Genomic DNA, 12,531 nt, shown 5'->3' with positions numbered 1-12,531 from the left:
AAAGAAGAAATAATTAAAGCAGTGTCATATTAAATCCTATCCTACTATCCTGCTTTGACCTGAAAACACTTTGGGGATAAATTCAGCCAAAAAAATAAGGTTAGGAACTAAAACATGCTCTTTTTTGCCTGATAAATGCCACGCTCTGTACAAAAGCCTCCCAGTATAGGCAGCCACTGAACACAGGGTTTATCTGCCAAAACGCTTCCCCTGTTCCAGCTCTGCTCTCTCCAGCTGAACCTGCACTGAAAGCTTTACAGCAGGACCCTCTTCACTGTTGTGACAAGAATAAATGTAGCCCATTAACCGTGGCACCGTTCTAATTAACCTGCTAACTTGAAGGGTCTCTCAACATCCAGGTTCCATGAATATTAAAATCCAAGCCCTCAAAGGCATGGATTCAGACCAGCCACTGATTCTAGGTACAGTCATGTAAACCCAGAAAAATTCTAGCGACTGAGCAAATCAGTCCCTATTTGCATACGAGCAAATCACATCCAAACTGGGCGTTAGCTGTGTGCATAGGATAGTAGGAAAGACAAAGAAAGAACACGTAAACACGAGGAGCTAAACCCTCCCTTGCCTGCCTATGCCCTTACGTTCAGAGGAGGGGAAAGAGGTACGACACACCTGTGCGAGAGCAGGCCAGACCTCTCGTCCAAGCCACTCCCTATGGCTCAAAGGCTGAAGTACAGCCACCCAAACCTGCCAGTGCCCCTGTGAGCACCAAGAACTGTCTCAAGCACTGGCTGCCATTGCGCTGGAGAAAGAGAAACAAAGCGTGCTGAGGTGCAAATGGCTCTCTGCTTGCCATGCAGCTCTGCGCTGGGAAAAGCAAGCGTCCATTTTGGTCCTATATATATATAAGGTATCAGCGCTTGAACTGAATCAGCATCGGTCGATCTTTTGCTGGGTTCAATAAGCAATAACAACATCTCTAAAAATGACAGAATGTTTATGCTGCTGATTTTCAAGGCACAAAAGATACTAAAACCAACTCAGGCTAAATACCAATTTGAAAGAAAAGAAATTAAATATGCTGTTTCAGCAACACCTACAAATGACCTATATAATTAATTAACTTCCCTGTAAAGGTGACATCAGTCAAGCAACTAGAGTTCACATGCAAAAACATAAAGCAAATCTAGTTACACAGATGACCTGATCCCTTGGAATGACAAGAGGCAAACATGGCACAAACGTACACTTCAGATGTATTTGTTAGGGATGTGATGCTGAATTAGGATTAATTCCATTAGTATTGATTTTATACTGATAGATCTCTTGGAGTAATCCACTGGGGAATCAAGCTCAGATCACAAAAAATGATCCCTCATTAATATGTATCATTATATATATATGGATTGGTGGAATTTGTTAAGCTCTTCATTCTGAATAATATACATTGCAACTATACTTGTGTTTTCCTTTCATAGATCCAAATGAAAAAGAGAATTAAGACATATAAATTTTATAAAATGAATCTGCTTTTTAAAAGTAATACGGCCACAACCAGCAAATCGGTGCACGTGAGCCCCAGAACACACAAAAGACCCAACTCTCCAGACATCATTAGCACAGAATGACCAAGGTCTGACGTCTGTGGTTCCTCCTGCAGCTTCTGCAGCTCTCCACACTGCGGCGAGCAGCGCTGTGTATTGGTTTCTCTGGGTCCGCCTCCATCGCAGTCTGTTTGTATCCCCCTCTCCTGCAATGTCAACATCTGGAACTTGTCTTCCAATTCTGCCAAACCTCAACTGGCACTTTGCCAGGAGACACCACCTCTTCTGATCTAGGTGTTGTCAATAGTCTGAAGTGGGTGAGGTGGTTTTACTACCTGGCTACTCCTCAAGGCTGCTTATGGTGTAGATGAGGCATGATACTTCACAAAAGCAATTGCTGCCAGCTCTTTGCAGAATTCTTCCAGCACAATCACGCCCTCTAGTAACGTCAGGTGGTCAATGCTGAGCAAGAGAAAAAAAACAGCAATCAGGACTGGCACACACAGCCCTGGCTCTTGGAGAACAGGCAGTGCATTTACTCACATGGGCCCTTCTGGCTCCAAGCCCAGCAGGCGTTTTCTGACCAGCAGAAGTTTGGGAGTGAAATCTGGGATGCGCTGGATTCTAACCATGAGGTCCCCAACGACCTGTAAAGCATAAAGCCATCAAAGTTAACACATTTGTGGTGTGCCTGGCCTTCATTCCCCAGGATACACACTCACTTCAGTGCCCTCACAGCCCTGCATAGTATCAGCTCTGCCTCCCAAAAGGGTGAGTGGGCACTGAAAGTAGGGCTTCAAAACTCTTGAGTGTTACTCGCTGTTGCAACAAATGGCATCACTGAATTATGTCAACAATTAATTTGTCTCAGTAAATGTTGACACAGAGAACTGACCAGTAAATTCCTGGGTTCAGGGAAAGTACAAGGGGAGAGACTGAAGATTTTATTTTGAAATGTGAAGGGCTGCTGGGCAAAAGGGAGCTAAGGCCCTGCTACTATCAGGCTAGCACCATTAATAGGCTCCTGACCAGCTTAGCAACAGCTGGTGCGTGGGTTAGGTGAGGGATCTCTGACTGCGACGACTGCAGTGTGACAGGCACCCAGCCAGCACTTCTAGGATACAGGTCTGGCAGGAAGAGATGGAATCAGAGAGGGAAAGGATGGAGGCTTCTGATCAATCCAGGACTTCCTTGTCAAGAACAGACTCCATCAGGAAAAAAAAAATAAAAGAAAAAAGATGAGCAGAGATACCCATCCAGGCACAGAGTATTCAGAGTGTCCTTTCCTTAGGATCACAGGATCATAGGGGTTGGAAGGGACCTCGAGAGATCATCAGGTCCAACTCCCCTGCCAAAGCAGGCTCCCTAGCTCATAAGCCATCTCATTCCTATCCAGGTGCCAGCTTGTACTTGGCCTGTTGTGACAACACCACCTGACCTTGCCTGCATGGGACAACAACGTGACCTAGTCCAGTTTAAAGCAACATCATCACCAGAGGGGACATTTTGATCTACACAATGAAGCTTAGGAAGCAGTTACCAAGACACAAGGGCACAGAAACATGTGGCCAACATTTATGGTACAAAATCCAAAATCTTGCCTTAAATCAAAACCCTAAGTACCTACTTTCAGTGAGAAGCCACTTGCCAACTTAAACTAGCCAGCAACTACTACCATGAATGACAAAGTTACCAAAGATATCACTGCTGTATCGCCATGTGTAAACATTAACCGTGCTTACTCACCCTGACAATAACAGAGAAGAGAGACCTACAGCCAGAAGCAAGGTTTACGTACGGATCCAGAAGGTATTCATGTATGTGAGGATGGGGAAACAGGGACAGTTTGGACAACACTGAGGTAACTTGTAAATTTACATCATAGGGCTGCAAAAGAAGGAGAACACAGTGATTAGTTATTTCATGTTGACTTCTTTTCATCCAGACAGTGTTCATTTAACTACTAGAACTTACGAATAGACTAGAAGAAGACAGGCCCAAACCCTCTGCTTTCCACACCAGGAGGCATTACATTTTATTTATTATCTGTATAAATGCTACAACCATGTGAAGCTTTCACACATTCGATTACTGTGGGGTAAATCCTCTTCCTGTGAAACATTTCTTCAAGCTTAGTAGTTTAAACAAAAAGCATAGAGTCAGCCTAGAATAAATATCTGCGTGCTTCTGCTGGAGAGCTGTAAAGTCTATGAGCTCAGGAAACAGAGACACAAACCTACGGCTAATGTGGCATTTATCTTCTACTTTCTCTTTTCTTGGGAACAACCATTGCAGAAGGCCTGGCCACCTTGTGGCAGCATGCTACAGGGGATGAGACAGTCCGAGGCTGGGAAAGATGCATGAAATTCTGAGCTTCTTCCCTACCTCCTTTCCCCAAATCAACCAAATGATAGAGACAACACTGTCAGATGCTGGAAGATGCAGTCATAAGGAGAAAACCAGTACCTAACTTTCTAGTAAAAAAATAGTGCCTAGCTTAAAGGAGTTTACCATTCCAGTGAGAGACCCACTGCCATAAAAGCAAGTATTTCACCATCACTTCTTTATGTTCCAAGTAGTCTTTTTTATCATCCTTGATTTTCTCATCTCAGGAAAAACAAACTGACATTTTTATTCAGCCCAAAAGTGAGGCAGCAGAATTTCCTTCCATCTCTTCCGTGGTGGAACAGACTACACTGGTAAAGAGAGAGACAGATGCTCCCTCAGTATGCACCTGTGCCTGTCTGAAGATGTTAGCAGGACCTGGCTGGTTTAACTTAACCCTGAAGTGGATTACAGGGCCCTCATTCAATGCCTCTGACCCTGTTTTGGCAGTCACATCCTCGATGCCATAATCACATCTAGAAGAGGATGATTTCATGGCCTCAAATTAGTATCTTTATGCTTTCAAGTCAGCATCCCATTGAAGAACCAGAGAACACATTCCTCCCTAACCCTGTAAGATTTGGAAGACTTCAGGTTCAGATTAAGAGAGATATATTTAGATGTATCTACATGTCTAAGCTCGCATTAGCCTACTCAACAGAGATCTGACACTGGATACACTTGCCTACAGGCCAACTTCTTATGCCATCTCTGGTCCTCAGGAGTATCTACTGATCTCTGAAGGTTCCACAGAAGGTGGATACTGCAAGATCTGGGTTGTAACCACAAGCTTGTGGCAATATCTTGAGCATCACAAAAATGGCAACGGATACCTCAGAGTTCAGGTGACTGAGGCAACTTTCAGTCAATACACTCAAGGATGCTGAGATGGTGATTCACTTTGTGCTAAAGGAGACACCTACTTGCTTTTCAGTCTAATATCTCCAGAGACTACCAGGGCTGTTCTGGCAGAATTTCCATTGACTACACGTTGTCACCTAACTAACATTTAGGTACCCTAGTCCCAAATTCATTCCCACCCACTGTGGCATTGCAGCGGGAGCTGTCTTACAGATCTTTTGAAGTGAAAGCACCCATTTCTCCCAGTCCACGACAGTTATTTCTGTACTTGATATTCCAGCAACAGATTCATCCCAATCTTCTAACAAACGAAGTTTTCAGACCCTGAAGCAGAGATGTTCTAGATAAAAGAGTTTACTACATTTTGAGTTATTGTGCAAAAGTTACTCTGCAGATGGAGACACAAATTCCTTCCCTAAATCCATTCCAATGTCTACCTAGCTGGACAGTACAAGGTCTTTAAAGTTGCCTGAGTCAGTCAATTTATTAGGAAGCTTTGAAGTCATGAGCATTATCTGGTGGTTCACAAGAAGAGAAGGAAACAAAGTAGTACCACGTGCTGCATTGTTCAGACAGATTGCTGTTACGATTTGAACTAATTGAGAGCATTAAGGAAAGCTGCTTCTTCACACAGAGCTTTTATTTCTGTCCATATGTCAGCAGGCTCGGTATCACAGCCTTGTATCAGATTGTATCCTAAAAAAATTCTCTGTCACTAAAAAGGTTGAAACCAGCAGGATTTCCAGTTCAGGAAAGTCTTACAAAATTCTTAAGGAACAGTCATTCCACAGAAACGTCGAATATTAACAGGAGGAAGGAGGTACTGTCTAGCGGATGAGGTACCGGATTTGAACAGCACTGAAACAAGTTACTCCCCTGGTGTTCCACAACTGTCTTCTGTCAGAAGCCAGGCTAACAATACCTACCCCCTCTGCTAAACTTTCTGATACCTACTACTAAAACCTGATAGACACAACTACCTGTAGTATCATGACAAAGCAGAACAGACACTGAATACAACCTGTAAGCAGTACTGTATGTGCACTAAAGGCTTGTCTACATTTCTCACCTTGTCTGGACATCAGCACCCATTATGTTAAATTTGTTATTGATAGGACTCAGGTTTTAGGACCCAGGTTTGTTTGAGGGTTTTTTTTACATAATTTTTTACATAATTTCACTGTCAATAAGACCTTGGAGTTCCAGTTTGGTTTTTAGGACAAAATTTTAGTATGGTACCATAAGAGTTTACCCCTTCTGTCTGATTCAGGCAGTTCATGTAAATTCTTCTGGAGTGAGGAGCTATTTCTGACACCACAGATTAGAACATCTTACCTGCCTAAGCCAGATGTGTGTCATGCTGACAGGCAGTATATCACAATGGGCACCATGCTTCCGTGCCAGATGTGGCTTCTGTTGTAACCCCACATACCTGACACTCAGGTGTTTCTCAGGGGATGTACCTTGGGCTCTTTACTTTTTATGATTTATGTGTCACTGTGCAGACAAGGATGGGTTTATATCAGTGCAGCCTGTTTTTCCTAAGAGCTGATGATGCCCAGTTTTCTTCACAACTCCAATCTATAATCATTTCACACACTGAGGTGTGCAAAACATTTACTGGAAGCAAAACCCTGATGAATACACAGTATAGCAATGGATATATTTGGCTTTCTTTGCTGACCTCTGATTTGCCAAAGCTGGTACTCTCAAACATCCTTTTTCCCTAAGGACTTGCAGAGCTGACTGAGAGGCTACTCCTGGCTTCCCAGTATCTCCTATGCATTCAGATGTTTAAATGGGTCTCACCCTGCTTGTGACTGGGAAATCTGGCACTACCAGAGCTAACTGTCTGTTCTGGAGACAGCTTCCTGTTGTCAAAGAGAAAAGAACTGTACAGATTTCTGAAACTGGTACTACTGTATTTGTAGCAACTGCAGCTGGTGTTACAGGGAATGTAACCTGAACTTCCAGGTTCCTTGGCAAGAAGTGTTCTTGATCTACAGGAGCAACGTTGACTTGACTCACTGAAGCCTCGAATTTACAGAAGGCAAAGAAACATTAACTTTTTCACACAGGCCAACCTCCTTTTCACCTCCCTGAGCTTTGACTTCACTTCTCCCCAAAAGACTAGGTCATGCAGGTTGTCTAAATGCAGAAGCAAACACACGCCAGGAAAATTCACTTTCTTTAAATTCCTATGGACTAATCTGGGTCTAACATGTAACATCTTTTCATAACAAAGAGCCAGTCAGATCATATCTCATTTGTTTGCTTTGGCAGCTACACTTTTATTGTTTGGAGATGGTCAAACAGGAAAAAGCCCTACTTTACATTGCAGACAGAAAAGGATACCTTTGGAAACTTCCCATGCACTGGTAAGTTTTTTGTAACTGTGAAGAACCAGTGAAAATGTTAGAAGTGATACAGGAAGTTCATTCCATGGTACCTGGTGATGTAAACTGTCTCCTGAATAAGAGTTCAGTGAAGTTCACTGCAGTGTGGCAGAAAGGAGCTGTGCAGTATTTTATTTACTGGACAATGTACATGCTTTCTAAGTGTAAATGCTAGACAATGAAACAGAACCAGTAATGCCAGTGCCAAAGGACTCCTGTGATACCATCTTACATTTATCTTTTCTATTAAGGATACTCTTTTCTTACTCATCAATTTATATTTCTGGTCAACATATTGCTGGTACCCAAAAGGTGGCTAATGAAACAAAAAAAGAAAAAGAGGTTTGTTCTCTGCTTTAGTTAAGTTGATAATACCAATCACTGTAACATCCTGCAATCTACAGAGACCTGCACCAAGGACATGGCACATCACACAATAAGGTGATGCTATAATTGGCATCTGAGTGATGGGAATCCACACAACTTTATGGAAATTAACCCTTTCATAGTGATGAAAGTATCAGAAATGGAATTCATAACCTGCTTTTTCTTACCTGATCAAGAATCCTGCCCATTCTTTCAAACAGGACTTTCAGGAAGTGTCCTTCAAAAAACGATGCTTCTAGATTGCACTTTTCCAAAGATCTGGGAGATCCAGGCCACTCCCACCGTAAGCACACGACACAATAATCCCGGAACTAGAAAAAAGTAGTGAGGAAAAGAGACTCAAACCTCCATGGAAACCATTTTATTTCCTTTTAGTAGTCCATACACCTTGAAACCATCATCATCTATACCTAAATGATAAATCTAAGCTCAAAGAGAAGAGTAATTCTAAAGTAAACGCTGTGCATTTCTATACAGCCACCTCATTTTCTTCTCCACATTCATGCTACTAGGGTAGTTTCAGAAACACTGAGTGGAGAACAGAGCTCCCAAAAACCAGCTCGGGCCAAAACACAAAGCAAAGCCAACACCACATATCCAGATCGGGGTTTCTAAAGTGAGAATTACATTCCAGTACATTCTTTCCATCCGTACCTTTCCACACTTTCACTGTATCACACATAGCATATCTTGCTATCCAATCTGTACTGCTTCCTAATTCCAGTACAGAGAAGACATGTATAAGCAGGAGACATAAATGAAAAGTACTTCAGGGCTTCCTCTTTCCTCTCTTTATTTTCCATCACCAGTAACAGTCTTTCTCTGCCTCTGATTTGCTGTGGGCTGGCTGATTATTCCTTCAAGGAATTATACCTTGAAAGGAGCACAAGTTACAGCAGCAAAAGTAAGGAAGCCAAGAATGTACAGTACCAAAAGGGAGACAAAAGAGACTTGGAGATTCTTCACTGTGTGTAGCTTACCGACCTGAGCTGGCTGCCAGGAATGGAAATACAGAAGCAGAACAGCTATTTGGCTGTAATAACAGCAATAGGCAGGGCTATTCTTAGGGGGGAAATATTTTAACAGTAGCCATATCATTGTCAGGAAGTGACAAAAACCAATTCTGTTCCCTAATAACTCCCAGAATACTCTTCTTCCCAAGGCATGAAAAAAATACAAAGATGATACGTGTTTTCTGGCATCCAAACATTGAACACAGGGGAATTTTACATCAACCATTGTTTCCTTATGCTCTGTATTCCGATCCCACTCTTTTCAGGAGACAATACAGATAAAGCAACATAATAAATAGAGAAATCCAAGCTTCCCATCTTAAACTGCTTAAAATATAATTCAGAGGTTATGGAATTTCTGAAGTAGCTACTAAATATAGTGATGCCAGTTACCGTACTCCTTTGCATAATGTTTTCTATTCTAGAGGATTCACAGGCCTTCAATAAGAAAGCTGCAAATAAACAGTGGCTGTCCTCTGACCAAGGAAACTTAAGATTATGTTTGTAAAAACAAACCCCATGTTTATCTCAAAACAGTAAATCAAAACTCTCAACTTCAAACCTGAATGCCTTGGGCTGCACATTTCCTGTGATGAGCCTTTATTTTTTCAAGTCCCAGATTGCATAACTCCTATGCAGCATTTTAATTTCCCTTTAGCCCTTTCAAACAGCTTGGCAGGCAATTCTCCAAGAGAATGCGGATAAACGCAAAAGCAAATTAAGAATCTCTCTGCAGTTGGGGTTTTCTCTCCGTGTATTTGTTGTATGAATATTAATGCATTTAATGTCATCCGTTATTCCCACCAGAGCATTACAGGGTGGATTCACCATCAAAAGATCTCCAAAGGTAAGTTTTCATTAGAAAATATAAATTTTCATTTTCCCATCTTCCATGACCACAAGATGCAGTTAGTAGGGCCATTTATAGAAGCAAGCGTAGAGTCTCATAAGCATTTCTCAAGGACGAAGGAACACTTCAGTGACTTACTTGTCTGTGGGCATCTCTGAGGTAAGTATCGTAACCTGTACCCTCCACATGGTATGACGACTTAGCTTCATCAGGTACAAGACAGAGAAAACTAAAGAGAAAAAAAAGTAGATTAATGAATATCTATAACCCACAGATCAATACTTTCTCATCATCTGTAACTGAGAACACAATACTGAATCGTCTGGCCAATTAATCCACAGATTCCGTTCACTTTACATGAACGGAGAACACAAAATCCGATGAACTACTGTTCGCAATAACATGCTATGTGCTTCAGAACTTTCCTATCCAGGGCTACAGGTAAAAACCTCAGTGGAAGCATTTTCTGAGAATTAGCAGACAGAATGGAAATGAAAAGGAATATTTATAACCAGGTCAAGCATTTGCTAAAGGTCAGACTCCATCTTAGTAGCGCATATGGAAAATTTACTGGGGAATAAATGAGCCAAAAGAGAAGGAGAATTACAGTTACAATTCTTCTTAACCTACTGCATAGGCAGTTTTACTCACTGTAGTTTGTTGTGGTAAAAATGAACATCTAAGAACATACAGGAATATTTGCATATAGATGTCCCAGCTACAACTATCCTTGCCTTTGCCAGGTGTGTAGTGCAAGTACTATATGTCCCTATTGCTTCACCAATACCTGACCTAAAAAGCATTGGGAAATTCTGAATCTTATTAGAGAGGAACTGCCTTTAAAAAAGAAAAATAAACCCCTAAAATTTCTAGGCAGCAAAATAAAACTCAGTCTTTAAATCCTGTTTCCAAATTCCAGCTTTCTCCACAGCCCAAGAACTGCTGGAGGCTCCTCTAAGATTTACATGCAGAAATCTGCAGTAGCTGACGTTTCATATGGAGTTCAGCTTATCTGGAAAGGAAAATAACAACTTGCAACACACTGCAAATCCTGAGAATGTTTCTGTTCACTGATGGAGACGATAGGACGTGAATTTAGAAAAGTGTTCTTTGTGTCTTTGCTCCAAACCACGTCCACCATTAACTACATAGAGCAGTACTGGGGGAAAGAGGGCAAGAAATGACTCTGCCGCTCTGTGCTGACTGTCCTCAGGCTGCTAACGCCTTTGATTCATTCTGGGTAAGTAGACAGGTCAGCACTGAAATACCAGGGCTGCTTTGCTGCCATGTATTAACAGAGCAAACAGCATTTGTCCTAATATTAGTTGCTAAGAGAATTACCATCACTAAGTTGCTTAGAGCAGAGCCTGTCCTCCTTGTGATATCCAATTTGCGGTACATCTAACATGCACAAAGGTACGTTATAGGTGACAGAGATGGCCCTTGATTTTCAGGGAACAGGATGTTACCTCTAGCATGGCAATTATTTGCTTTTATGTATGTATTTAAGGAACATTAGGATGTCTGAGGGTTTTTTCCCCCAAAACATTTATGCCAAGACTCCCACGTTTCTGCAGGAAGGTCAAGTCCTGTATCAGCAGTTTAGGTACAGCAAATACTTCTGAGAAAAGACAGTTTTATAAACAACAAGGCTTTCACTGTGAATTTAGAGTATTCAACTAGACTATTAGCTGTAAAGTTCTTCCATTTTTCTCATTTGAGTTATATTATTTTTACTTATTGTGAGCTCTAATCTTTCAGGAGTAGCTTTCTGATAAAATGTCACATAATTTCCTTCTGTGGAGTCATTTTACCAGCTGGCACAGAATAACATCCATTACAGAGTACATTTGCACAGTATGTGCAGACACCCACACGTTCAGAAATTTCTTTAAGTGTTTGTTTCAACTTACCTATTTACAATTTTATGAACTTCAGTCTTCCCATCATTTTTTGGATGTTCTGGACTGACAGGTGGAGAAGCACTGAGCCACTCTTGAGTTGACAGCGTGGTATCTGGAGACAGATCAGTAAATAACGGATCTTCCTCTAGGTCTCTGTGAGATTGTATCAGACAAAATCATAATCATTCACAGAACGTTATGGAAGGCAGGGTCAAAAGGCAGGCTTCCTATTCTGCTTTGGACAACTGGGATGTTTTCCAGAACACTATCATACGCACATCTTTTTACCTGATTAATATACAGGCATTCCAACCTTTACAAATTCCCAGAAAATTTTGTTTTGAAGAAAGCTGTATCTTCTTGATCTGAACAACACAGTAGACATTTTCAACTCCTACAAAATCTCTGCATTAAATCACTTAACTCTTTAGCCACATTTTTTTCCATGAGAGAGTTATACTTCAGGAAATCGTTACATTATTTTAGATGACTCAGAAATATCTAAATTAAGATGCCTAAGATGACTGGTGACTAGTCCTTACCCTTCTAGTGAAAAAATAAAAGGAGTTACAAGACTTATGTGGAGTATTTCAAAGGATTTTATGTGAAGTGTCCCAGAACACTCCTCCATCAAAACGCTTCAGGAATGTAACTGTAAGCAAGACACTGAAGTGACTGACTTCAAATAATAATTTCTCAGAAAACAATGCAAATATACACAGACTGAAGCAAGGCACATGCACAACTAGGTTAATACATGAAGATCTTTGAGTGCCTATTGCTCTGGAAAGAGTGTTTTAAAGCTTTTAGCTTTTCTGTTAATGTTTTAAAAATTTCCACAAGTTGCTGCTATAATAATTTCTGCATCACTTTATGGGTATGGATTAATACATAAAGCACTCAAAGTGCTACCTATGCTCACTTTTCTTTCAATTGCTGAAGAAAACCCTGGTTTGTTCTAAAAATAATGATCCAAGTTAGATGCTGTGAAAACTTCCCTTAGATAAGAAACTTACACTGCTCCTGCAATCTGTCCATTCTCTACCACATCTTTATCTTCCTGACAGAGAGGCTTGTATTCCATGTAGTTTCTTTCTTCTAAATTCCTCAGAACCAAATTGTAAAGAATGTGCTCGTTGGGCTTTTGCAAAAGGTGCTCAAACATTCGCAGAGTCATTATGCTGATCTGCAACAGAAGAAGTAAAAATTAATATGCTGATTATTAAATAAAAA

General features: G+C 41.1%; 1 protein-coding gene across 1 annotated transcript in view; it reads right to left on the bottom strand.

The window, feature by feature from the left end:
- Positions 1 to 1,454: 1,454 nt before the first annotated feature.
- Positions 1,455 to 12,531, bottom strand: part of FHIP2A (FHF complex subunit HOOK interacting protein 2A) — a gene marked incomplete at its 5' end in the record, with an annotated part of 30,929 nt that continues 19,852 nt past the window's right edge. The window contains 7 exons of the mRNA XM_084264489.1: positions 1,455 to 1,964; positions 2,046 to 2,149; positions 3,249 to 3,389; positions 7,699 to 7,842; positions 9,533 to 9,623; positions 11,308 to 11,451; positions 12,315 to 12,484. Coding sequence (XP_084120615.1) covers positions 1,859 to 1,964; positions 2,046 to 2,149; positions 3,249 to 3,389; positions 7,699 to 7,842; positions 9,533 to 9,623; positions 11,308 to 11,451; positions 12,315 to 12,484 — 900 coding nt within the window. The 3' untranslated portion in view covers positions 1,455 to 1,858. The remainder of the gene's footprint in view (positions 1,965 to 2,045; positions 2,150 to 3,248; positions 3,390 to 7,698; positions 7,843 to 9,532; positions 9,624 to 11,307; positions 11,452 to 12,314; positions 12,485 to 12,531) is intronic.

Source organism: Gallinula chloropus (assembly GCF_964237585.1).
Source record: "Gallinula chloropus genome assembly, chromosome: 5".
NCBI lineage: Eukaryota > Metazoa > Chordata > Aves > Gruiformes > Rallidae > Gallinula > Gallinula chloropus.
The sequence above is the reverse complement of the archived record's forward strand: the minus strand, read 5'-3'. Positions and strand labels throughout refer to the sequence as shown.